This window comes from Mustela erminea, chromosome 1 (genome assembly GCF_009829155.1).
Source record: "Mustela erminea isolate mMusErm1 chromosome 1, mMusErm1.Pri, whole genome shotgun sequence".
Lineage (NCBI taxonomy): Eukaryota > Metazoa > Chordata > Mammalia > Carnivora > Mustelidae > Mustela > Mustela erminea.
In genome coordinates this window covers 219,640,371-219,668,302 of record NC_045614.1, presented here as the reverse complement: position 1 = coordinate 219,668,302, position 27,932 = coordinate 219,640,371, and the positions used below count along the sequence as shown (strand labels likewise).

Below are 27,932 nucleotides of genomic sequence, written 5' to 3'. Positions count from 1 at the left end.
AACACTAGTTGAATTCCTAAATTGTACATATAATATCTATAGTAATATGTAACAGGCTACACAAGAGGTATACTCAAAAACACTATCAATAAACCAAAATAGAAATTTTTTTAAACATTTTATTTATTTATTTGACAGAGATCACAAGTAGGCAGAAAAGCAGGCAGAGGGAGAGGAGGAAGCAGGCTCCTCGCTGAGCAGAGAGCCCGATGCGAGGCTCAATCCCAGGAACCCAGGATCATGACCTGAGCCAAAGGCAGAGGCTTTAACCCACTGAGCCACCCAGGCATCCCCCAAAATAGAATTCTAAAAAAATATTCATTAACCCACTGGATGGCAGGAAGAACACAAAAAACGGAACAAACAGGAAAAAAATAAAATGGCAAATTTAAGCCTTAACATCCCAATAATTATACTAAATGTAAATAGTCTAAATTCACCAATTAAAAAACAGACAATGGCAGAGCAGATTAAGAAACGTGACTCAACCGTATGCTGTCTACAAGAAACTCACTTCCAATAGAACAATATAAGTATATTGAAAAAAAATCATAGAAAAAAATGTATCATGCAACTATTAACCAAAAGAAATCAGGAGTGGTTATATTAATATCAGATAATAAGAAGTACTGGTGAGGATGTGGAGAAAAAGGAACCCTTGTGCACTGCTGGTGGGAATGCAAACTGGGGCAGCCACTGTGGAAAACAGTATGGAGGTTCCTCAAAAATTAAAAATAGAAATATCATATGATCCAATAATTCTTCTAGGTATTTATCCAAAGAAAATGAAAACACCAATCCAAAGACATATATGCACCTCCCACCATTCACGGCAGCACTGTTTACAATAACCAAGAGGTAGAAGCAGCGCAAGCATCCCCCAATGGATAAATGGACAAAAAAATGCAGTTTACATACACCATGGGCTATTACTCAGCAATAAGAAAGAATGAAAGCTTGTCATCTGTGACAATATACATGGACCTTCAGAGTATTATGCTAAGTGAAATAAATCGGAGGAAAACAAATGTTGTATGATTTCTCATATATGTGGAATCTAAAAAACAAAACGAATAAAACAATACAGAAATAAATTCATACATACAGGAAACAAACTGTTGGTTACCAGAGAGGGGAGAGGTTGGTGGGGGGACCCAAGCAGGTAAAGGGGATTAAGAGGTACCTTCTTCCAGTTATAAAATGAGTAAGTCATGGGGATGCAAAGTATAGCACAGGGACTGTGCTCAGCAGTATGTAATAACAGCACGGTGACAGACAGCAATTAGACGTATCATGGGGATAATCTTGTAATATACAAAAATATGAAGTCTAAAAAAATTAAACCTATTAATCTAATTAAATATTAAAGCTATTACATATACCTGAATCTAATAAGATATTGTATATAAATTATACTCCAATTAAAAAATAGACTTCAAAGCATTGAAAATTATCAGATACAGATAGGGACATTGTATAATGGTAAGAGGATCAACCGATGAGGAAGCAATAGCAATCCTAAATGTGTATGAATCAAACAAGAGGTCTGTGAAATCTGTGAAGCAAAAACTGATAAAAGTGAAAGGAAAAATACACATATCCACAATGATGCTGAAGATTTCAATACTGTATCTCAACAACTGAAAGAATCAGGCATAAAACCAGCAGGGATATGGAAGAACTCACACCAGCATCAATCAATAGGACCTAGCAGCCAACAGTTATCGAATGTTACATCTGGCAACAGAAGAATACACGTTCTTTTCAAGCACCCAGAGAATATATGCTAACAACCGTCTCCTTCACCATCAAACAAACCTCAGTGTTTAAAATGATCAAAATCATACAGCATGTTTTCTGATCACAACTGAATCAAACTAGAAATTAGTAACAGAAAGATAACAGGAAAATCTCCAAGCACTTGGAAACTAAAACAACACACATCCAAACAATCCTTGGGAGAAAGAGGAAATCTCCAGGCTTATTTAAAAAAAACACACTGACCTGAATGAAAATGAAAAGAAAAATACAACATACCAAAAACTGAAGCAGTGCCTACAGGAAAGTATAGTACAAAATACATACACCAGAAAAAAGAAAGTCTCAAATCAGTAATCTAAGTTCTAATTTTAAGACTTTAGAAAAGAAGAACAAAATAAATACAAGCAAACAGAAGGAGGGACATAAGAACAATCACTGAAATTAGCAACGGGGGCGCCTAGGTGGCTCCGTCAGTTATGGAGCCCGATACAGGCCTCCACTCTGGGCGTGGAGCCTGCTGAAGAGTCTCTCCTCTCCTTCTGCCCCTACTCCCCATCTCTAAAAATACATAAATGAATGAATGAATAAATAAATAAATAAAATGGAGTTAGAAACAGAAAAACTAGAGAAAATCAAATAAGATCAAGATCTGATTCCTTGAAAAGATCCATAAGATTGACAAGGTAATACAAAGACTGACAAAGAAAACAGGTCAGACACAATTTAATGTGGGGAATGACACGGCGCTATCACAAAGAGCCTTGCAGGGATGCTAAGAACAACTCTACACAAATGAACTGACATAGACAACCCGACTATTTCCGCAAAAAACAAACTACCCCAACTCATCCAATATGAAATAGATAATTTGAATAGCCTTCTATTAGTATTACGGAAACTCAAAATTTTAAAAAATCAAAAAAGAAAAAAATCTCCAGACCCAGATGGTTTCAATGGAGAATTCTACCAACAGTTTTAAGAAGAATTAACACCAATTCCACATACTCTCCTTCAGAAAATAGAAGAAAAAAAGAAACACTTTGTAATTCATTTTATGAAGCTAGTATAACTTAAAACAAAAATCAAAGTGTTCGAAAGAAAAAAAAAAAACAACTGTGCCCTTAAGAATATAGGTGTAAAAATCCTTTTAAAATGTTAGTAAATAGAATTTAGCAAAATACAAGAATTATAAACTATGACTATTCTTCTAGCGATGCAAGGCTGGTTTACTCTTTGAAAATCAATTAATGTAAGCAATTACATTAACAGACTAAGGAAGAATGTTGCACGATCATGTCAATGCATGCAGAACAGCATCTGACGAAAGTCAACACCCATTCATGACAAAAACTCTCAAGGAAAAAGCAGGAGTGGAAGGGAACTTCCTCAACTTGATAAAGAGCTTTACAACAGCCCCCCACCCCCAATCTAACATCACACTCAGGGCTGAACCCTGTTCCCGCTGAAGATAAGGAACAAGACAAGGACATCTCCTCTCCCCACCGTGATTCAATGTGACGTTGGAGCTCTAGCCAGTACGACACGGCAGGAAACGAGATAATAGGTACCCTGATGAAAGAAACAAAACTGTCCCTCCTTGCAGATGACATGAAATACTTAGGTATAAACCTAACAAAACATGTATAGCACTTACATGATAAAGCCACAAAGTGTTTATGAAAGAAATAAAAAATCTAAATAAATGGGGAGATATACCATGTTCATGAACTGTGATTTATCACAGTAAAAAAAATGTCAACTCTCCAAGTTGATACACAGTTTTAACATAATTCCTATCAAAATCTAGCAATAAATTTACTGATATAGATAAGATTATTGCAAAATTTATATGAAAAAGCAAAGGAACTAGAATAGCTAAAACAAATTTGAAAAAGAAAGAAAAAGTCAAAGGAATCAGCCTCCCCAATTTTAAGACTCACTACACAGCTACTGTAATCAAGACTGTGTGGTACTGGCAGAGGGAGAGACACACAGATCAATGGAACAGAACCCAGAGAACCCAGAAATAGACCCACATAAATATGCCCAAATGATTTTTGCCAAAGACGTGAATGCTGTTCAATGCAGGAAAGATGACATTTTCAACAAATGGTGCCGGGCAATCGGACATCCATGGGCAAAGATATAACTTTGACTTAAATCTCCTATCTTATATAAAAATTAACTCAAAATGGATTATCAACTTACATAAAATGTAAAACTATAAAATTTCTGGGGGGAAAAAAGGAAATAAATTCTAAAGATCCAGAACAAGGCAGAATTCTTGGATTGATACTAAAAGCACATTGTTCAAAAGGAAAAACTGGTAAATCAAATGTTTTAGGAGTAAAAAACCTTGCTTTGCAAAACATCATGTTTAGAGGATGAAAAGATAAGCCACAGACTGGAAGAAAGTATTTACAAACCACATTTCTGACAAAGAGCTAATTTCTAGAACATATAAAGAATGATCAGACTCAACAGTAAAAAACTGAACAATCCAATTAGCAAACGGGCAACAAATATGGTTATTACACCAAAGAGATATATATATATATATATATAGATGGCAAATGAGCCCCTGAGACAGTGCCGGACGCCGTCACCCCTCAGGGAGACGCGCCTCAGGCCACATGCGGCTCCAGCACACACCCGTGAGGACGGCTATGAGGGAAAACCGCGGCCACCCCACACACTGGCAAGGATGCGCAGAAGCGGGTCCCACACTAGGCTGGCGGGAACCTAGCAGGTGCAGCCGCCCCGGAGAACAGTCTCGCGGTGTCTTAAAAACGAAACATGCGCATTCATTCAGAGAAACGAAAATCTCCGCCCTCAGAAAAACCTGTATGTGATTTTCCCAGCAGCTTTCTTTGTTTTAACTGCCCCAAACTAGAAGCACCTTCAACCAGCGACTGCTTAACCAGTCACAGGGACAGGGGACGTGTACAGCTGTGACCGGGAAAGAAGTCCTCGGCCAGAAAGCAGAAGAGGGGACGATGCACTCGGCAGCCCGGATGAACCCCCAGAGAATCGGGCTGAGGGGAGTCAGCCAATCCCCCAAGGTCACACACTGTGTGATTCCCTTACGCAACAGTCTGGACACGACGGTTGCAGGAGCAGAGAACAGACTGTCCGTCTCCAGGGTGGAGGACGGGGTAGGAACAGGAGGGCGACACCTGTGGCTCTGGGGGGGCAGCCTGGGGATACGTGGGGGGGGCTGCGAGGTTCTGCATCAGCACCGACATCCTGGCCCTGGGGAAACTGAGGAAAGGGGGCACGGAATCCCTCTGTGTGAGTCCTTACAACGGCGCGTGAATCAAGTTACCGCAAATACAGAATTTAATTAAAAGAAAAAAAAGCAGCTGCTTTGACCTGAGACCGTACCAGGCAACGCTCAATTCACAGAAGAGAAAGCGAGCCGATATTCCCTCCGATAATTCCAACAGAAGACCTATGCGGACACTGGGAGGAGATCGGACTCATGAAAGGCGTCCAACAGCAACAACTCAGCGGCTCCCTTTGGCGGAAAGTCCTTGGACCGAGTCCCTGGCTTCGATGCTGAGTGAGAGCAGCCCCTCATTCCTTCACCGCGTCCCCGCTCACGCCCTCACCTACACACTCGCACACCCACCCACACACCTACTCACTCTCACAACACATCCGTCCACACACTCACACCCACACACCCACCACTCACGGACACACACGTACCCGTTTACTTGTGTACACCTGCCCTCACACGCGCACACATGCGGCCCGTCCCCCGGTGCCCGCCTCACCAGCTGGGTGGTCCTGGGCAAGCAGGCGATACGGCAGACACACCTCTTGAGAACCTCTAAGGTCAACTCGGCCTTGGCTGTGCTGGGAGACGGGGCCTGGCCAGCGGGTGTCGTGTGCCGTCCCCTTCCACAGAGCTTAGGGACCCTGGGTGTGGATGGCGTGTTTGGGGGCCCAGGGAATGTACCCATGACTCTGAGAACGCCACATGGTGTCTATCTCTTTGCCCCGGTCTGTGGTGGTGATGCAACTGTCCCCCCAGATATCACAGAAAGGAAGAGGGACCCCCAGCCCTCCCCATAACGGTGGAGCCCAAGGCCTCCCGAGCAGGGCCCGTCCCACGTGCCATGGGAGGCAGAGACTCTGCACTGGTTCCCCCAGGGCAGGGAGAGGACACTGGTCCTGGACACAGTGAGCAGAGGACACGGCCTCCTGACGGTCACGTTGTGGTCACCGGCTGGCCGCTTCACTGGGCTATGTGGAGGGTATGGCTCCCCACACATCACCAGTGACCTTCCAGAACCTCAAATCAGGCCGCCATCTCTTTCCTGAAACTCGCGGGCATCTTCCCGTCACCCGTGTCATTCCGCCCGGGCTCCTTCCCTCCCACAGCGCTGCCGCAAGGGCTCTGCTGCCAGACCCTCGGCCCCGCTGCCTGCTTTCCCGGGACAGGCCGAGTGTGCCCGCTGCCGGGGCCTTCCGCCGAGGGTGCTCCCAGCCAGTCCTCTGCGTGCACCCGGTCTCTCCTGGGCTCTGTCTTCCCCGACCGGCTGGAGGCTGTCACCCTGTGGCCAGGGGATGCTTTACCCTCTTCACTCAACACGGAGCCCCCAGTTCCTAGCAGCATCCCAGGCCTCCGAGAGGGCAGCGTGAATTCAGCAGCTACTCAAAGTTCGGGTGAACACGAACACTGCGCCCTGAGCCCTGAGCGCAGGTCCGTCTCCGTGGTCCCACAGGACATTCTGAAACCAGAATTCCATGATTTCCAAGCGTGGACACTCACGAAACATCCAACGTCCTCGCAGGCCCTCCCTCTTCACTCGTTCACGTGGTCACCGAGGGCCTGCTGTGGGCCAGGCGGTGAAGGGCGTGGGGGTGTCGGGGGACCCGTCCCCTGTCTGTCCCCTCAGCCCAGGCTCCCCCCGATCTGTAAGCCTGCAGCTCCCGCTGGAGGGTGGAGGCGACACTCGGAAAGGAACAGGTCTCGTTAAGGCTAACGGAAGCATGCAGAGACGCCCCGGAGGAGCCCACCCTGGGAGACAGAACGAACAAGCGCCTCCCCGCTTCCGAGTTCCTGGAGCTCGGGGCCGCCCTGCCCTTCTCCGGGGTCAGCCCGCCTGCAAGCTCTTCCCTCCTGCTCGCTTTTTCTCATTCGTGCTCTTTTCTTCTCGTTTCTGAAGGCGGGACCTTACTGTCTGGAGATCTTCCTCGCGTGGGCAGTTCAGGCTACAGATCTCTCTGGAGGTCCTCACCTACTTGTGTCCGACGAGTTCTGATAAATACAAATATTTCTTTCAGATCAAGATATTTTGCAACTTCCCTGGGCACTCCCTTACCGACCAGCACATTACTGAGAGGTTGTATGTTTTGATTTTTAAGTATTTGGAAGAATTCTAGTTACCTTTGGTTACTGAATACTAGTTTTTTTCTGCTCTGCTCAGAAAATACAGGACTTCAGTTGTTTTAAACTTGTTAGTCCTTTATGTTTTCCACAGAATATGGTCCCCCTTGCGAACGTCTGCGTGCACATGGAGATGTGTGGCCTCCGGCTGCTGGGGGGGCGGTATCCTGTCCGGGCCACCGAGACCCAGCTGACTGGGCCAGCTCGTTGTCTCTGCCCGCGCTGACGTTCCGTCCGTCCGCCTGTCCCGCCGTGCCCGACAGGGTGGACTCGGAGTCTCCAAGTCTCACTACAGCTCTGTCTCTGCGCCTTTCCATTCTGTCAGTCTTGGTTTTGAGTCCTGGGGGCCCTGTTACTCAGCACACACACACACTGGGCTGGTAGGCCGCTGGGGAGTGGGTCATTGTACGCTGACACGATGTCTTCCTTACCCCTGGTGACGCTCCTTGTCCTGAGCCCACCTGGCCTGGCACTACTGTCGCCTCTCCAGCGGCCTTCTGATTAGCGCTCACGTGACACGACTTCTGTCCTTGCCGGTGCAGTCCGTGTGTCTGTCGACTGCACGAAGGTTCCACTGCCCTTTTAGGACATTCTGATCATCTCTCACTTTCATTTGATCTGTTTACACAGTCCTTTTGCAGACCGAGTAACTGTCAATCTGATGTAGAGACGCGTGTGTGCGATCCCGAAGTGATCTTGGATCCATGGTGGCCGCAAGAACGGCACGAGGTTTCTGTGCGTCCCTCCAACACTTCCACGTGCTGCCACTGCACTGCGCTGCCACAACAGCCGCCCCGGGAAGGTGCTGTGAGCCGTACGCAGCTGTCGGGGGGGGGGGGGGGCACGCACACGCACACGCCCAGGCCTGTGAGACCTTCCCTCACGCGGGTTTCTCGGACCACTCCCAAAGCAGGAGCCCCGGAGCCCCGGTGCTCTCCGCAACCCCAGGCAGCCACTACCGTCTGTCATTCCAAGAGCTCTGTACGAATCAGCCCAGCCAGGCCCTTCGCCGAGGACGTCTGCACTGCTTCTGGGTTTGGTCGATCACAGATCAGGCAGCTGGAACCACAGTGCTCACGCGTCCGTGTGGCCGTCCAGAAGTGTGACTGCTGGATGGCGCGTGCGGTGTCCGACGACCCCGATAGGAAACGGACACGCCGTTGGCCCCTGCCCGCCGGCAGACAGCCCCGCCGCCCTGTGTTCTCGCCTGAACCTGGGCCGGGGGCGTTTTCACTCGAGCCGCTTTCACTGGCAGTCGTGGTACCTCGCTGGGGTTTCGCCTGCTGCCCCTCGAAGCTTCATGGGCTCACTTCCCATCCACTCACCCTGTTTGGAAACGTGCCCGCGTCCCCTGGCATTTTGCGTCCGGACAGCTCGCTTTGCTGCCGTGAGTCTGAAGTGCTCCCCGTACCGTGGCGACTCACACGCTTTGCTGGAACGTGTTTTACACAGATTTCCTCTGAGCTCCTGATTTGTCTGCTCGCATCTCGACAGTCATTCACAAAGCAAACGGCTTTAACTGTGACAAAGGTCAATTGCTGAATTTTATCTTTTACGGATGTGACTCTTTCTCCTATATTTTCTCCTAAAGAGTAGTTTCACGTTTTGCATTCAGATCTTTGCCATTTTGAGCTAACTGTTGCATAAGCTATGATATTTAAGTCGAGGGGTTTTTGTTTTTTTTTGTTTGTTTTGGGTTCGTTTTAGTGTTTACATAGACATATCCAATAGCTTCAATGCCATTTCTTGAGAAGACTACCCTTTGTGTACGAAAGTGCTTTATTATCATTGCTCACACCCATGAGGGCGCACCCTGGTCCTTGGTGAGTTCCATCTACGGATGCGCCTATCTGCCCATCACCTCCACATCTTTTTTGTTTTTTGAAGATTTTTTTTTTAATTTGACAGAGAGAGACACAGCGAGAGAGGGGACACGAGCAGGGGGAGTGGGAGAGGGAGAAGCAGGCTCTCCGCGGAGCAGGGAGCCTTGTGGGGCTCGATCCCAGGACCCTGGGATCATGACCTGAGCCGAAGGCAGAGGCTTAGCAATGGAGCCCCCAGGTGCCCACCACCTGCACATCTTGATTACTATACGGTTACCGCGTCCTAAAGTCACTCCAACTTGACTGTTCTTCAAAGTAGTCTTGGGTTAACTAGTTCCTTTTTGTTTTCACAGAACATCATCTTGTTTCTATCTATAAACACTCCCACTGGGACTTTGACAGGAACAGCATAAACCTACAGACCTGTCTGGGAGACATCAACGTCTTCGTCATGGCAGTGCCCCGACGTGGGAACACGACGTCTCTGACTTGCTCCTCCTTGATTCTCTCACCGACACTCGGTAGTTTTCAGCATACAGAGTCCCGTGCATACCTTGTCAGACCCGGAGCAAGCATCGAACTTTTTGGAGCTCCCGTAAACGGTACTGGGTCTGGCGTCTGCAGAACAGTACTGACTTTGCTATGCCGACCTTTCATTCCTAAACAGGTGAACCTGCTTAGTGGTTCCAGGAGCTTCTTGTGGACCTAATGGAATTTTCGACGCAGGCAATCATGTCATCTGCAAACAGAAGACAGGTTTATTTCTTCCTTCCCAGTCCGTCTGCCTGTCATTTCTGTTTCCCGCCTGAGCTGGCTAAAGCTGGCAGCACATGCCGGACAGAGCCGCGAGAGCAGACACCCTTGTTTTGCTAACGATGTGGGGAAGCATTAGTCTCTCACCATTGAGCGTAATAATGTTAGTTGGAAGGCATACTTTATTCCATTTTTTAAAAAAAGATTTTACTCATTTATCTGGAAGACAGACTGTGCAGGAGCGGGGCGACGGGCAGGGCGGGAAGGAGCGGGACAAGCAGACCGCGCTGGCAGGGAGCGTGGGACCCCTCGTGGGGCTCAGTCACGCGACCCCAAGACCATCACCTGAGCTGGAACCAAGAGTCGGACACTTAACTGACTCAGCCACCCAAGCACTCGTAGCGGAACTGGCAAAATCTGTTCATAATCAGTGCTGCCGAGAGAAATTCTGGTAAACTTTTAATCATTTTTTTCTGGAAAGAATATTCAAATCAATAGAATTCTAGTAAAATAAATACTGTCAGGGGCGCCTGGGGGGCTCAGTGGGTTAAGCCTCTGCCTTCGGCTCAGGTCACGGTCCCAGGGTCCTGGGATTAAGCCCCACATCGGGCTCCCTGCTCGGCAGGGAGCCTGCTTCCCCCCCCACCCCTACCCCCACTCGTGCACACTCACACACTCTCCGATTCAAACAAATACATAAAGTCTGAAATACGGTGCTAACGAAACGCACAGCTGTGACAGCAGCAGGGTAGGGACGAGACCCGTGTCCTGCGCTTTTACTCCGCAGACCCACCCTGGGCCCACGCTGGGGGGGGCCGTTCCCACCTCTTTTACGAGAAAAGCAGGTACACGACAGTGAAGGACAAGCTGGTCCCGGAGCCCACGTGCCCGACCACTAGACAGTTTTCATGCTGGGCAAACAGAGAAGCCCCGCCGGGTGCTTGAGGCGCCAAGGGAGGAGTGCGGCAGTCGGCAGCGGCACGCGCCGGCCCGAGCGAGGCTGGTCCCTTCAGGGAGAGGAAGCGGCTGCGGGCATACAGTAGCAGGAGTTGTGCCTCTGTCCGTGGGGCTCACGACAGCAGCCAGGCTCGCTCGGCGCACTCCCCCCGCGCCCTCCCAACCCGTGGCCTCTTACCCAGGAAGGGAGCAGCACCGGGCCGGGCCGGCACACCTCCAGCTGAGCCCACGGGGCCGCAGGGACGCCAGGCCAGCCGCCAGCCCTGCTGTGGCCCCGTTAGCGGTGCTCTGTCTGGGGCTCCACCCAGGGCCTCAGCTGTCTGGGGGCAGGACACCATGGAAGGGACCTCGAGGCACGAGCGCAGGCTTGATTTATCGTGTTTAACAGCTCAGTGCCCTGTTAGGCTGCGGGAGGCCAGGACAGCAGAAACCGACAGAGCCTATTAGCCACTTCGTGCTCCTCGAGAGGCTCACCATGCAGTGGACGGCCTCGAGGCCAGAGGGGCGGGGGCACCCCAGGAATGTCATGCTCTTGCCAGTCACAGTCAGCGTTCTGCATCCGAAGACGGTCAGCGCTTACGCAACCCCGAATCGGTGAGCATTCCACGCGGCCCGCAGGCTCATCACTCAGGTGTCCAGGTGGACACACGGGATGGAGCTGAGGAGTCTGCGCACCCGCCCCCTTGCTCTGGAGGCCACCGCGTGTTGGCCTCACGTCTAGGACGCTGCAAAGCTTCTCTCGCGCGCATGCTGTGTGGGTTTCATCCAGGGCTGTCGAGGTCTCTCAGGCTTCCCTTTGGGCCCAGAGTACAGCCGACCTTGGGGTGCAGCTCTTACAAACGCTCCAGTCATTTCAAGGGCGCCCCTCAAGATTTAGAACCTCTTTGCTGTGGGGACAGGGCAGGACTCCTGAGACCCGTGTCTGGTGCTGTCTCTGGCACCCCCACCCATCCTGCAGTGACAAGACCCGTGCGACCTTGACCCTCCCCGAGGCCAACGGTGACAGAGCCCTGGCTTCTGTGTGTCCAGTGCCCGTGCTCAGTCTGCACGCTTTACCTTCCCATAGACCCTGGGGCCACAGCGGGAGGGCCACCCCAGCAGCGACACGCAACCGGACACTGCATTCTCCCCAGGTGCTGGGCAGGTGCAGGAGGGCGGCACAGTCCTCGAGGAGCTCTCGGCTCGGAGAAGAAGCCGGCCTGCGGACGGGGACAGCCGCCAACCCAAAAGATTGAAAATCAACACTCGATCCGCACCTCACCCTCTAGATAAATGCTGCGGATTGCTTAGAGATCCCAAAGTTCCTCTTCTGGAGGGAAGGGAGGGACAGCTTCTTACGGCCTCAGGGTCCAGGAGATGTGAGCGGGGCAGAGGCTGGGGAACGGCCCTGGGCTCCTGCTGCAGTAGGCCAGCAGGGGACGTCCCCCCTTCCTGCCCTGGCCTGGTCAGGGACACCACCCAGCCGGTCTCTGGCAGACGTCTGAGACCACAGGGAGAAGCAGGCCTGGACACATCAGGCCCAGAGAGCCCAGGAGAAAGACAGAGACACACACGGACCACCCACCTGAGAGGCCTGTGGACACGCATTCTGTAGGTGCCAGTCAAGGAACAGCACCCCCTTCCTGATGTCCTGGGACTCGGCCACCGGACAGCAGCGAGGACAGAGCTGTGCTTCCCGACACCACCCACTCCCCGTCCACTCTCAGGATGGCGACGTGATGCCGGCACCTGGCCCGACTGCTGAGGTACGGTAGTGATGTGGCGACGCGATGCCGGCACCTGGCCCGACTGCTGAGGTACGGTAGTGATGTGGCGACGCGATGCCGGCACCTGGCCCGACTGCTGAGGTACGGTAGTGATGTGGCGACGCGATGCCGGCACCTGACCCGACTGCTGAGGTACGGTAGTGATGTGGCGTCCCACCCGGCTCATCGCAAGGAGCCGGCGGGAGCACAGCGCAGCGGTGGAGACGGCCCGGGCCGGTTGGGGGGCTTTGGGGGCAGAGGATGCTGCAGCGCGATGATCCAGGCACCGGGGTTAGTAACTGGCCTTGTGACCTGCGCGCACACGGCACAGCTGCCTGCGTTACCCCATGGTGGGTCTGCATGTCCCGAACTTCAGAGCCCCTGGAGGTAGGCAGGCCTCCTCCAGCATGTGCCCAGTGACACCGCAAGAGGCCGGCAAGGTGGAGCCGCCACACCCTGAAGGGCACACGAGGCCCAGAATAACCTACGAATAACTAAGAAGGCGTGGGTGAGTGTAACATGGTGGTACCAGCAAAAGCTAGAAAATGAATTTTAAAAAGATACCATTTACAGGAACATAAAAGTACCAGGATACATCCAAACAAAGGCGTGTGAAAACTCTATGGAGAAGTCTGTAAAATGTTATCATCAGAAATTAAAGACGACCCAACAGACTCAACATGGAATAAGTAAGATGTTCACTCTCCCCAGGTTGATTCGCAGACTCAGTTCTACAGACAAGCTGGTGTCACAATGAAGGTGAAAAATTCATCAGGCCAAGAGCAGCCAAGACTTTCCCTAAGAAAGAGAACGAAGTGACGAGTCCTACTCCGAGGAAGTCTGCCCGTGAGGTGGGGGCACAGGAGGTGACAGGCAGGCCGTCAGGACACGACAGAGTCTGGGCACACAGACACTCGGGGAGCAGAGCGTGGGCCCCAACACGCACACCCGCTCCACTGCCCTCGCGAGGGGATACGAGACCGGAGCCGCACCCCGCAATAAACTCGGGGCTGTGGTCGTCTCCGAGACGAGCGCACAAGACACCGCCCACACGAGCGGGGAGGAGGACCGGGCTGCGGACACGGACAGCTCCGCCAGGGCTGACAGGATGTTGGAGTCATGGTTTGCTGACCGACCAGAGAGGGCAGCGGCCCCCGTGGGGCAGAAGATCTGTGCAGCTCGTGTGCTCACGCGGGGCTCCGTTCGGAAGTCACATCCGTGCTACTCACGGAAATGTGGGCACAGCGCAGGTGGCTAGCAAGCGCGCCCGACGGCCGCCGGTGTCCTCCGTGGTGCGCAAAGTGCGACCGCAGTCACCGTGGGACGGGGGCCCGGCAGACCCTCCCACACAACCCAGACCCCGCTTCCCAGAGCCGGTGAGCACGAGGCCGCTGGAGGCTGAGCCCCTGTCCCCACAACTCCGCTGGCCCACCCGGGAGGGGCTCCGCGTGCCTCTGACGAGCTAGAAATTCTCGTATTCTGACCAAGTATTAACAAGCAGGGCAGCGACACAAGACGACCAACACGATACCCGAGCGAGGGCTACTCTTGGAGAGTGCGTACTTAGCAGAAGGAATTCCGTTCCCGACGTACAATCCGAGGAGGCGGCGCACAACCGCGCAAACAGGAACGAGCGATGCCTAACGCTGACCCAGGCTCTCCCGGGGGCAGGCCCGTCCCCCCAGCCCCGCAGGGAAGACTCTGCAGCTCACGGCTGGGGTGGGCGAGACAGAGCCTGGGGCGCCCAGCCCTCGAAAGACCACCGACAAAGCCCCCAGCCGGTGTGACAAGGAGAAGCAGAGCCGAAACACCTCCGGGAAAGATCATGTATCCCCCCAAACCCACGTCTGTGTCCTCGTGACCATTTTTGACTGGGGAGAAGGCAGGACATGGAGCTCCTAATTCCAGCTTTTATTATAATAAAGTGGTAAGTCAGACCGAGGAAACCGTGAGAACCTGGGAAGAACATTAGGTAAATACAACAGAGGCCGGGGGAGCCAGGGACCCCCTCCTCTGCCAGGTCTGAGGCTCTGTGGACGGAAGCCAGTAGTGCACCTCGCCGTCCCCCACAGCATCCCGGGGGGAGGGGAGGTCACCGTGTGGCCTTGGAGGGCCCCTCGGGGTTGTCCCTCTTCCTTCTGAGCCAGTTAGGGTCAGCCCTCGCTCGGTCCAAAGCCCTGCTCCGGGGCGCAGGGGTGAGGCAGAATGGCTGGCAGGGAGGGCGCGGGAAGCATCCACAGAGGGCACAGGAACAAACCCCAGAGGAGGTGTTCGGAGCCCCCTCTGCAGCCTGGGCTCTCACGCCCCACGGAGAGAAGGATCTTTGTCGCTGAGGGGGGCAAGCCCACCGCCCAGCCCAGGGTGGGGCACCCGCTCTGCCAAGAGCCATCCAGAGCCCCTTTCCTCAGTAGGTGTCTTCGTGGGGTGCACCGGTGAAGGGTTCCCTTATCGTGAGGGCCGGCTGCTCATTCCGAAGAGGACTAGGGAGCTCGCAGGCTCGGAGACGGGAGAGCCCCGCAAACAGAATCACCAACCCTATGGCGCACAGACGGGACCCGGAGGCCAGCGGCCGCGAGCGGCTTGCCCTCGCTCACAGGTGTGCAGCAGAAGGGCCCGGGGCCCGGAGGAGCAGCCTCGTCACCTCAGGGCCCAGAACTGTGCAGCCAGATGACAGCCGTCCCCGGACCAGCCGGTCCTCGTGCAGCTGCCCGTGCAACAGGCAGCGAGTCTGTGGGGCCCGAGTGGGCCCACACTCCCCCGCGCTAGCCCTGAGGCCCCTGAGGCCCCGCCGGCCGGCCTCCCGGACACACGGACCGACGCTGTTAGAGAATTCACCCAACAGCACAGGCAAAATCACACATCACTCTTGACTATGTGGAAAAGTAAGCTGTTGTTAGTGGAGTACGTCATTTCGTTCAATGTCTGAGTATTTTTTTAAAGATTTAAAAAAAGCTTATTAATGAGAGAGAGAGAGAGAGAGAAAGAGAGAGGAAGACGAGCACAAGCAGGGGGAGCGGCAGAGGGAGAGGGAGAAGTGGGCTCCCCGCGGAGCAGGGAGGCCGAGCGGACTGGATCCCAGGACCCTGAGACCATGACCTGAGCTTAAGCGACTGAACCACCCGGGTGCCCCGTCAATGTCTTATATTTTAATAATAACACAGTTATAACACGACAAGTGACATCTGCTAAAAACAGAATAATTCTGAAAAAAGAAGTGACGCCACTAAAGGCACAAAGACCCTTCCCACATGAAGGGCAGAAACACCGGTGGGGGAGGGGAGACAACACCGTCCACAGGGACAGCACGGGTCAGCGCAGGGGCACAGGAAGGGACAGCGCCGGAAGGACGGCGGCGGCGCAGGGACCCCGGGCGCCGGGAGCAGACGAGCCCCGTGGGATGAAGGGACCACAGCACGGCACTAAACGTTAAACAAGAGTAGCTTTGGGGAAAAAGCAAGGCAACTTAGAGAAAAAACGAAAAAGACAAAAAATTCAAGTTTAAAGTATGACTAAAACCTACAGGAAGCCAGACTGAAATCCTGTGCACAGCGTGACTCGGACCCTGAACCTGGCACCGCTGACCTGGGGGCATCTTCGATGATGCGGGGGGCACATGCGGCGGGCAGCCTAGGACGTAGGGGGCAGGCTGGGCGGGGCACACGTGCTCCCACCGTGGTCTGGCCACCGGAGCCCCCAGCCTGTGTCCCCCGCCAGGTGAGCTGCCTGCCCAGGAGGGCCCCTGAGTGTCCCGGGGAGCCTGGAGGGCAGGCAGGGGATGGGTCAGAAGACAGCGGGGGGCAGGGGTGGACCTGCCCACACGGGCTCTCTGCGGAGCCGAGGAGTATTACCTGGAAACGTGTCCCACACGGCGGGAGCCAACCAAGGGTCACGCCAGAGGGAGCCTGAGCAGGGCCCGACCACTGGGGTGGTCCCTCCCTCTGCCAGACTCACCCCCGGGGACCGAGGGGGGAGTTGAAATGCCCCTTGGGCACCTGAATGGTTGTGGCCTGGTGCGGGAGCCGGGTGCAGCCTCAGCAGGGGCCGGGAGGCCACAACCTCCCCGAGCCCGTGACCTCACCGACCTCCCCGAGCCCGTGACCTCACCGACCTCCCCGAGCCCGTGACCTCACTGACCATGGGTGCCCCTCCCCCGAGCTGACGCTGCTGATGAGCGTTGATCCCCGGGCTTCAATCCCTAATGGCCCCTTAATCCTGCAAACCTGCAGCCGGCCGCGGCTTTGACTTCGTGCCCCAGGCTTGGTTTGCTTTGATCTCAGGGTGTGCCGGGGAACGACGCGGACACCGACACCTCCGACCTACTTGCCAACGCGCAAAGGCAGGTGTGTGAATCCGTGCACAGCTGCGCCTCTGGAGCAGCCAGAGCGGGCTGTCCAGTCGCGGGCTTGTGTCACAGGCCTTTGTTCAGCGGGGACTCTGCTGCCGAGAGCCTGACATTTGGTGGCGGGGAGGGCCTGAGCCGGCCCACACGGCCGACCCGGCCCACACGGGCCCCTCGCAGGACATGCGGCCCCGGGCTTCCCTCCCGCTCTGCCGCGGTCTCTGCACACCTGGGGGTCACAGGACGGGGAGGGGCGGGAGGAGAGGGCGCTGGCGTTGCCCAGGGACCAGGCGGCTGCTCCCGAGGCAGTGCCGTGGACACAGCAGGGGCAGGTCGGCAGGAACGCCTCCCGGCCCTGCGCCCTCCGTCCTCCACCCCAGCCCGAGGGAGAGCTCAGAAAGTCAAAGACACACGACTCCCGGTCACTAGGGCCAGCGGCTTTTTAACGATTTGATTCTAACAGCAGCGGACTCCCTTTCAAAACCAGTAAAAAGAACAAAACACGAAGGCAAGGAAATGCCAGCAGAGCTGGGCCAGCCGAGGTGTGAGGGGCGCGACAGAGCAGGCCCCAGGGGCTCTGCGGCCAGAGGAACAGAGCCCGCCTGCACGCCCCGGCCCCCGAGGGGGAGCGGCTCCCGTGCGACCCTTTCCTGAGCATCTGCGGACACACACTGCCTCTTCGGTTTGCATAAATATCACACTGCGTGTGCTCTGGGACTGGATTCTAGCACGCGGGCGTAATTCCCGGGCATCTGAAAATGCACTCACCCATCTGATGGCCAGTCACGACATGGAACATTCCAGACCTGGGGAGAGGCGCCTCCGCCCTGTCCTACAGCCCCAGTGGCCCACCCCGCACGGCTGGCCGCTGTCCCCACGGTGCCTTCCACTGTTCTTCAACCTGATACAATCCCCACACTCTCGTGTCCAGCTTCCTGCACTCAGAGCCGTGCTCCCGAGAGCCGCCTGTGCTGCTGGGAGCGACAGTCGGGTTCTCTCCGGGACTCCCGCCGCGAACGTGGGCGCCCACACTGGCCCCTCTCCAGTTTGGGGCTGAGGAACAAAGTCAGTGTGTCACGCGCACATCTGTGTGGAGACGTGGGACCTGCCGGGAGCCTGGCCATCATCACCCGATGGGTCTCCGTGCGGGACGACCCACTCGCTTCCCATCCACACAGAGCCCACCGTCCTGACAGCTGGCACCGTGGGGACACCGCGCACACGTCTGTGGGGAGACGGACTCCAGGAGGGAAAGCCGCGGGGTCTGTCCGCACAGACGCCTGCTGGGCCTGGCCAGCCCAGACCTCACTGCCCTCCAGGTGGGCCTCCCCCAGACGCAGCGGTCCCGGGCACTCGGTGGGCCCGGTCTGCCTTTCCTAAGACCCGCAGGGTCATTTCTCCGCGCCTGTGGCTCCCATCCTGGGCGGTCACCTTTCCCGAGCCGCCACTGTCCCCTGGCCGCCGGGAGGAGCAGGCATGGGAGCACGGTCCCTCCGCGGGCGCCAATCGGGGTGTGCACTGTGCTGAGGGTGCCCTTGCCTGGAAAGGACTGTTCTGGAAAACCCGACATACATGTTCTACGGATCTTCTATAGTTACCGTTAGCTTGTTACTCGGGTTGGGTGGGTGAAGCCTGAACTCGGCCTCTCTTGCACAGACAGCTAACGAACCCAGCAGCGCGCACCAACAGCCTCTCCATTCCTATGGACTCAAATGCCACTGTCATTAAGGCAAACCGAGCCCACCTCCCCACGGCTCTGGCCCCACCTCGAACCCCTCATTTCCTGCACCCCGCAGTGCTCCACACACACAGACACACAGCGTTTTCTTTTCCCCTCCTGGGTTCTTCTGGGGGTTTCCCTGCCCCTCCACAAGTTAGTGTGGGGGCTGCCTGCTCGGGGAGGGGCCCCCGGCAGGGAGAGGGTGTGCACAGCCGGCTGAGCCGCTGGCGGTCCTCTGTCTCTCTGGGGCTCATCCCCGCCCCCAGCCAGCCCCCCTGGAGATGCTGGACACGACAGGCAGGACAGGCTGTAAGACGCCAGCACGGTCAGGACTGACCTGCACACCGTATAAAACACGAAACCACACCAAGGGGCTCCCCACAGGTGGGTCTGGTGCCCATCAGACCTCTGTGCTCTGGAGCCCGACACGTGCTCAGAGAGGATGTGCCCCCGACCACACACTCACGGCACTGGTCATGCATGACCACCGTCCACACTCACTCCGGTGAGATCGGCACCAAGGGCTCCCACACCGTTGTGGACGTCAGCATCACCGGAGGGTTTGGCAAATCACGACCGGGCTCGCCCAGGGTTCTGACAGAGGGCCGGGGGCAGCGGAGAACCTGCCTCTCCTGGAGAATTCTCAGCTGATGGCGATGGCGGTCTAGGACCCTCTCCGAGAAGCGCGATTCAGTAAAATCATGCCGCCGGTGCTCGGGGAGAAGGCAAGCCGGTGCTCCCCACCAGGCTCCCCACACACACCAGTTCTGCCCAAGGACGGCCCTGCTGGCCTGCTGGCCCCCCAGTGCCCCAACCTCTGAAGCCCCCACCTCAGCCAGAACGAAGACGTGCTTTCAGAGGTTCCAGCTATGGGATGTGCGGGACCCCAAATCTTCCTGAGGCTTCCTTGCTTTTTGGTGGTGGGTGTCCGCCTTCCTAGGCAGAGCGGGAGCCGCAAAGAGACGGCCCGTGGCCTGGGCGAACCAAGCATGGCAGGCCGGCCAGGCCCAATGCCAGAGCAGCCCTTTTGGTTTCCAGGTGAGTGAAGGCCAAAGCACGGACCCCCCCACCCGCCGTGTGTTCTCTTCCCGGGTCGGCAGGAAAGAGAAGGCACGTACAGTGCGGGACCGTGCGGGCGAGTTCGGAGCACCGCACCTCGGACTCTGTTAGGACACTCTTCCGAGCAGTACAAAGGGACACAGCCATTGCCTCTGCATTGCTCTGTCTATGTTATTTCTGGGGGAAAAGAACTACCTGCTCCTCCAGTACGTAAGGGAAAATAACACCCATAACACTTGCTAGAAGGTCGGTTTGATTTCCAGAGACAACAGCGCTCATTCCCCCCAATGGCAATAAGCTGTGGGGGGGGGGGCCAGCTCTGACTCTATAATTTCACACGAACACACATGCCCGTCGCACTCACACGTCTCCGTCTTGCTCGCACCCACCCGAGATGACTGTGTGCACACGTTACCCTCGTCTGGGGGCTGCGCGCCAGGCAAGGCAGGAAAATCGAGCTGTTCAGCACAGCCCTGGAGTGCGTGCGGCTTTCTGCAGGCAAAAGAGAAGGTTTGTAACCACAAACAGTAACAACTTTGGAATTTTCTGCCCCATCTTAATGAAAACACAGAAAAAACATGAGGCTCCTCTTCTGCCCGCCACAGGGAAAACACTGTAAAATGGGCAAGAGGCTTTTAGAAACACCGCTCCGAGGCTGCGGGGCAGGGAGGTGTGGGTCACCGTCCCGCGAAGGGAAGTCATGTGGCTACTCCGGTACAGCTGCTGTCCTACACCGAAAACACCGAGCCCGGGCGATCCACATGTGTTCACACTGACTGCTGTGAATGTAGCCACGGGCCCAGGTTTCCTAGAAAGCGACCTAAAACACAAATTTTAAATATTTTCATCTCAGGAAGGCAAACGCTTTTCTTCTGTAGAACATCCTCAAATCAAATACCGCTGTGACTTCGCTCCCGGAGGACTACTGCGGAGCATCTCCCTGGCACACGAGACAGGAGAGCCTCTTTGTCTGACACGGCACGCGCGGCACCCATCGCACAGACATGGCAGACACTGCACGGCCCACGCGTGACCTGCCGAAACAGGTCCGTCAGAAGGATCCTGAGCACACGGTATCTTACTTCATTTACAGGACAGCCAAGTACACACAGAAATACACAAATAACTAAATGAATGTTTGTTGTTTATAAGCCACAGAACTCATGTTCGTTTTACAAACACAATTAAATACACCTTCCGTGTCTCCCAGGTCATGAAGGAGTCACACTTGCCGGCCGTCCCATACATAAGAGAACCACAGTGTTTCCCAGTAGAAGGGGCAGGCGGCAACAGTGCGCGTTCTCTGTGCACAGTGTGCGTGTGTGAACCTGGCTCTGACCGGGGGCTCCGCGGTGCTTTTGTACGAACGGATGCCAGGAGCTCACCTGTCCGGCACAGAGGCTGGTGCTCGCACACAAAGGCACTGGCCACACAGAGAGCACAGGGCCCAGACCTTGGGGTGGCCGGCACGTCGTAGGGGAGCCTCATCCCCACCCCTCCCCATGTCAGCAACGGACGCTCACTTTTCTACACACAAGCGCTTTAACATGAGCACAGTAATGGTTAACCCAATCCCCAAAAAGGAGCCACAGTATTAAGACGGAACCGAACATGAGGCTCTTCCTCTGCCTGTCACAGCGAAAGCACCGGGGCTGCCTCGGCAGGCACCGCCGGCTGCTCCCGAGGACCCGCGCACGCCCCGCTCCTCGACACCCGGCCTGTCTCCTGGCCGGAGCGGCCGCCCCCGGCCCCCCTTACCTCAGAACAAAGCAGCTCTGGGAGGTCGGGAAGGGCCGGCTGGATGCGGCTATCAGACAGATGGTCACCCTCCTTGTCTAGAGAAGATGAAATGCTAGAGGAGAGAAATCAGAGTGGGTTTTGTCCTAACCAAAGGAGGCTACAAATCCCATTGGCCTCAGGTTGGAAACCTCGTGACATGGGACCGGGCACATGTGACCTACTTTTCGCCCAGCTCCCCTCATTCCGTTGGAGGGGTGCACCCGGCGCGGATGTGCTGTCATTTCAATGACTCCTTCCCCGAACAGGGGCCAGCGCACACATCGGCATGCCTGCGGGCCACGGCCGCCGCGCTGGGCCCACGGAAGGGAAGGCGTGGGTGGGCCCCACCGACGGAAAGGCGGCTCCTAGGGCCGGAGCAGTTGCCGCTGCTGTCAGCCGTCTGCCAGGGTCGGGCCTCGCACAAAGCGGGTCCTGCTGACGCACTCGGTCCCAGAACTGCAGGATGGGGTGCCTGAAGCAGCACCAATCGCAAATTCTGTCCTTTCCCCATTTTGTCTTTGTGAGTGTGCGTATGCGTGTGTGTGTGTGTGTGATCCAGCGCGGCTCGGTCCAGGCCTAGAAGCAAGCTGCATGCTTAAGCCTAGAAACGCGCGAGCGCCGTGTGTCCTTGAGAGCCGCCCTGACGCAGGGCTCTGGTGCGGGCATCGCCGACAGGAGGCCAGACGTGGGCCCGCGAGACGTGCTGGGGAGGCACCTCTGTCACTGGGCAGGAGACAGTCGCCCTCGGTCCGCCTTCTACTGAGCACCGGAGCTCACCAGCTCACATGAAGTCGGACGCAGACAAACGGTAAGACCCGTGACAGCAGAGGGAAAAACCTGGACGGAGGGGGGGTTGCCGGCTGTGAGGACAGGCTCCAAACCAACGAGGGACACAGGAAGTGGAGGCCCGCGGGCCCGCCCGCCCGAAGTCAGCCTGCTTGTTTGCCGCAGGACGGCAACTGAAACAGCACAAGCACCGGATGCTCATTGCAGAAAAAACAGAAAATGCACGTAATAAATGCACAAAATAACCCGTAATGTCACTGCTCAGAAAAGATCGCCAGCGAGAGTGCGCTGTCTGGAGCCCATCTGGTCAGGCTTTTGTCTAGGAGGTGTGAGTCATTATATTTTCTTAATAAAAATAGGACCAAACCTTCCACATTTGTCCTGTTTTTCTCATTAAACATTATGGATGAAATATTTTTCTACATACTTAAATCTACACGACAATGATCACATTCCTCATGGTATTTTTTATTATTCTTATTATACGTAAAATTTTATGCATTTTTATGTAGAAAAATGTAACCAATCTGGAATGCTGGTATTTCCAGGTTTTTGAGCTGTTATATATTTTTTAAAGATTTTATTTATTTGAGAGAGAGAGAGCAGGAGCTGAGGAGGGGGAGCAGCAGACGGGGGGGAAGCAGGCTCCCCGCTGAGCAGGGAGCCCGATGCAGGACTCGATCCCAGGACCCTGAGACCCGACCTGAGCCGAAGGCAGACGCTTGACTGACTAAGCCAGCCAGGCACCTTGAACAACCGGTTCTATCAAAGAACGTTTCCGCAGCCCACCTTGGTGGACCTCTCCCTGCCCCTCTCTGGCTCTGCCGGAACACGTTATTTACAGATGTTCTTCCTGGGTGGAAGGAAGCTCGGCCAGTGACACTGCGTGCTCGAAGCTCGGCCAGTGACGCTGCGGTGACGGAGGCCGTTCCCTGCACTCCACATGGCGGGGCAGCTCTGTCCTCAGTGCCCGACTGCGCCGAGTCCCGGGGACATCAGCTGCTCGGGGCCAAGCAAGGAGCTGCTGCAAGCCGGCCTGAAGCCAGCCCTGCCATGTGTCCGGCCCCGCCGGCTACTCCCCACCTCGCAGCGGGTCTCTGTGGAGGACCCATCCTCACTCCGGGGCAGTCGAGGGAAGGAGCGGCCGAGTCACACACCGCTTGCTCCCAGTCCTAAAGCTCAGGCCACGGAAACCTGGCTCTCACCCACCAGGCGGCCAACAGTGCCAAGTGCCACTGAGGGCCGTGTCTGGCCAGCGCAGGCCTCGGCCCTCGACAGGCAGGTCTGGTGCAAGGTAAGCAAGTGGTGAGAGCCAGGCCAGAGTCCGGGGGTTTCCACAAGCAGATGTACTGCCTCGGGGCACGCCGGCCTGTTGGGTGCAGGGGGGAAGCAGAGAGAGCCCGGACGGACGGGAAGAGGAACAAAGGAGGGACCGGAAGGACCAGAGTCACCAGCCAAACAGAAGTGGCCGAGGCTGTGGGGGCCCCAGGAGAGAAGGAGGGTGCAGCCCGGAGGTCCAGAGAAACCAACGGATGGGGGCACCTTGGGTGCTGGGGGCAGCAGGGGAGATCTGAGGGTGTGACCTTGGGCCGTTTCGGGGTAGAGGGAGCACAGCAAATAGGGTGGGGGACCCTCACTGGGAGCACCACACCACCCAGGGGTTGGCCAGCTGGGGGCATTCGGGCTGCAGGGTCATTGGGACATGTTGGGCTCAGTGGCCGGTCACTTCCTGGATGGCTGTGGGCTTCCTGCTCTTATGTCCACCCACTGCTCCGCAGCCCGGTCCCGTGGCTGAGACTGGGTCAGATGCCCAGACCACTGAGCGCGTGGGCACCTGGCGAATGGAGTCAGGCAGAGGGCAGGCTGAGGAGTAATGCAGGGCCCCCAGCATGCGTCCACCTGGGCTGGAAAAGGGGCAGAAAGCCCTGTGTGGGGTCCCCTCGGCTCCCAGGTCCGGTGAGCCGCAGCCGGCCTGAGCTCCGGAGGTACCTGAAGAACCCGGTCAGCCTGGGCTCTGGTTTGCATAGCTGGGCGCACTCCGGACCACAGCCTGGGACAGGTCAGTCACGACAGAGGACCCTTCCCGTTCGGCTCCCATCCAGATCCAGCAGAGTTCAAGGCCACCGTGACCAGTGACTGACATTCAGCCCAAACAGACCCACCTGGGGCTGACGCGGATTTGGTCCTCCGTGGGAAGAACGAGAAAGGGCAAACAGGCCGCAGGCTCGGGGAACTGGGTCGGGCGCCGCAGGGCTAGAGCGCCGGGCTGCGGCTCACAAAGGAACAAGCCCAGACAGAGACCCCCGGGGGGCAGAAGAGCAGCTGCTCCTGAGAAAAAGGGGAACCTCTGGGAAGGCAGTCCTGCGATGCTCAGTGTTTCTCTGCCGGCCACGCGCGGGCACGCTACCTCCGAAGCGGTGCTTGTGCGGCGAGTCTGGATTAGTAAATATGCGGCTTAAACGTCCTCAACGGCCAGCGCCGTGTCTCCACGTGAGCAAAACACCCTCAAACGTGTCCTCGAGGCCTGAGCAAAGCCTATGTGACGTGAAGACACAGGAGAATAAGGTACAGCCGGGCTGGGGACGACCAAGGCATGTGCACCGTGGAAGGTGCTCGAGCCCCAACGTGCGGCCAGGGAAAGTGGGTTCTGCTGGCCCAGAACCTGTAAGGCCCCGCAGAGAGTCTGGACCTCGGGGTCCTGGAGTGCACAGAGGCACGGAACACACACACTCTGTGCAAACCACCCCCACTCCGGCACACGTGCTGCTGTACGCATGCACAAACACACGCCGGTCACACGTGAGCCGAAACCACGTGCACACACGCTCCCACATCCGTATGTGGCGCTCCTTCCCGGCACAGCCACACACGGCACCACAGCCCTGCGCACGCGTAAGGACCGTCGGTGGGGCTGGGCCAGCAGGAGCTCAGCACAGGCCTGCGTGAGGCTGGTGCCTATTCACGGGGCACCCAGTCAACAAGGGGACAACAGACGTAGCTCTTCAGTGCCCCCCGCCCCGGCCCCAGCATCCCATAGAAAATGGTGGGAGGCAGGAGGGGTAAAAGCACGGAGTACTTAGGGGACACAGTTCTAAGGGTTCCCGTCCTCCTCCAGCATTCAAGGGAAAGGCCATGGAAACCATTCTGTCGCCACCCCAGAGCCAGCCAGGAGCTGTTAGTTCAGAGTAACAGTCGTGAAATTCCATATTAACCCAAATGCATTGCGGGTTTTCCACTCTCGCGGGACGCGTAACCATGCTGTCCCTACGTGGTCACACGCGGGGTCTGCCGCCTTTCTTTGTTCAACTTCCCGGCACTGCTCCCCAGGGACACCAAGTCACAGACAGAAGAGGGTCAAATGCATATCGCGTCGGCTCCCCGTCCTCAGGCTGACTTTGACTTTGTTACCTGCGTTCCTGGCAAACAGACAAGCAAACAGAGGGTCCTTCATGGTCACTCACCTTCCCCCATAAGCAGGCTCGAGGGATCAGAGCAGATCCATAGACAGCAACTGGTCGGACTCACTGAGACCTAGAGCATCTCAGCTGGGACCGGTGACTGACAGTCGACTCCGTCCGGAGCTCACCTACCTGAAACAGAACACAGGGTGCGTGAGTGAGCACGTCCACGCCTCGTCCCTCGGGACGGAGCTCCCACACAACTGTCCCCGGCATTCAACAGGAGCAGACAGGCCTTCAGCATTCACGTAAGGCACGGGCGGGAGATGGAGACGACGTGCCAGTGGGAACGCGCCCTGGGCATCCGGCTTCGATGTCCCGAGTGAGGCGGCTCACGGCACGAGGAAGCTTCCGCTTCACAAGCGCGGACCCGAGAGAAGAGCTTCGGCAGAACCGATCAACTTTTGAGAAGGAGAACGAACAGCCGACCTTGTGCGGCCGTATCCGGTCCCGCTCTCTTCCTCTCCTTCCCCGCACTGATTTCAGAAGAGCCGCCACGGGTTCCACACGAACCCAGACGCGGTCGTGCACTCGCGCAGGACGCGTGCCGTGCTGTGTAACCCACCCCGCCTGGTCCCGGCGCACGCGCGTCCGGGCAGACCTGCCTCCCGTGCTGCCGGCTGTTTTTCTAGCGACTGTCGGTTTCCCCTGGGTCTAAGTGTCCTGACTCTTTACTTTCCAAATTCACTTTGGGTGCCCAAACTGGAAATTTAATCCCCAGTCGCAAGTACCTTCACTATCCTTGATGCTGTGTTACAGTTCCATTCCGGAAGTGTACCTTTATGACCTTCCGGTAAATTATCGTGACAGACACCTTCAAAGGCTTATTTACGACAGCACCCAACACTTGCTTGGGTCATAGCACCAAAAATCATTAGAGACCTATGTCCAATGTCTTTGCTTTTCTCCGAGTCAGTCAGGTAACCACGTTTGTCCATAAACCACAGCACTGACTGACTTTGCTCCAAGCTGCAATGTCTTATCCAGGTACCACGCTGCGGTTCAAAGTGAAACTAACTGGAGAAAACCAAATTCGAGGAAATCCCATGAAAGGTGCTGTGAAGTAAGACCCGTCTTTCGCACGGACGCCCAGTGCGGGACGAGTCGTACACGAACACAGTAAGAGGTTCAATGTGTTACTGACTAGAGGACAAGAGAGGCCAGATCTGTTGAGTTAGGTCTTAAGGTCGGTCAGTGGGAATTCATCAGAAAGCACTGGAAGTATTTCAAAGAGGGACGCCATGAAGATTCAATGGGAAGGAATCGTCTTTGGTGCTGGGAGAAATGGACATCCAGACGCAAACAACGAGCCTTACAATACGTATGAGCATTAAGTCAAAATGGACCAAAGACTAGACTTACGAGCTTACAGAAAACATGAGGAAAAATCTTTTTGACGCTGGATTTGGCAATGAGGGTCTTGTGGCTACACCACCAAAAAAGCATAGGCCACAACAGCAAAACACACGCAAAGTAGACTTCATCAAAGTTAAGACCTTCTGTACTTCGAAGGACACTACCAGGAGAGAGAATTCAACCTGCAGAATAGGAGAAAACACTTGCAAATCATGTATCTGAGATGGCCACAGAGAGAACTCCTGCAACTCAACAGTCATTTTTTTTAAATGTGCCAAGGATCTGAATATGTGTTTCTCTAAGGAAGATGGACAAATGGCCCAAGCACATGAAAAAGATGCTCAACACCATTAGTCATTAGAAAAATGCACACGGAAACCACAATGAGATGACACTGGGCACCCGGTCGACGGCGATAGTAACAATAACAGCAGCAACAGGACGACAGTGAGGAGGAGGAGGAGGAAGAAAAACAGAAAATCGCAAGTGTCAGCCACGATCTGGAGGAACCGGAGCCTTCGTACACGCTGGCGTGGCCTCTCCGAACGGTCTCGCAGTGTGTCACGAAGCTGAACGTGGAGTCACCGACGACCTCGTGACCCACGCCTACGGGTCCACACGTGACGCTGAAACGTACGTTCACAGGAAGATTCGCGCATGAACGCTCACGGCAGCCGTCGCCACAGCAGCCGCAGAGTGGAAACAGCCCACATGCTGTCCCTTATGACGGGACAGACACGACGTGGTCTGTGCACGCAGCGGAGTGTCACTCAGCCGCGCGAGAAGGCAGCGGCCTTCAAATGCCACACGGACGAAGCTGGCAAACACGGATGCCGAGCGAGAGCGGCCACACGCAGGAAGCCACACGCAGCACGACCCCACGTAGAAGAGACGCCCGGCGAGGCGAATCACAGACAGGAAGTCGACGGCTGCTCCCGGCGCTGGGGAAAGGGGACCGGGGCAGGCGATGGGACTAGCACTGGGCATGGGGCTTCCTT

The 27,932-nt window shown here is 55.5% G+C and overlaps 1 protein-coding gene across 12 annotated transcripts in view; it reads right to left on the bottom strand.

Annotated features, from left to right (window-relative positions):
* PCBP3 (poly(rC) binding protein 3) overlaps positions 1-27,932 on the bottom strand; it is a 252,640-nt gene that overhangs the window by 38,090 nt on the left and 186,618 nt on the right. For 11 of the 12 annotated variants that reach the window (XM_032357509.1, XM_032357518.1, XM_032357481.1 and 8 more), the window contains one exon: positions 25,582-25,710. In XM_032357509.1, the coding sequence (XP_032213400.1) occupies positions 25,582-25,591 (10 nt within the window). In that variant the 5' untranslated portion in view covers positions 25,592-25,710. Of the gene's footprint in view, positions 1-21,313; positions 21,408-25,581; positions 25,711-27,932 lie in introns of all 12 variants that reach the window. The other variant, XM_032357545.1, reaches the window with a different exon arrangement.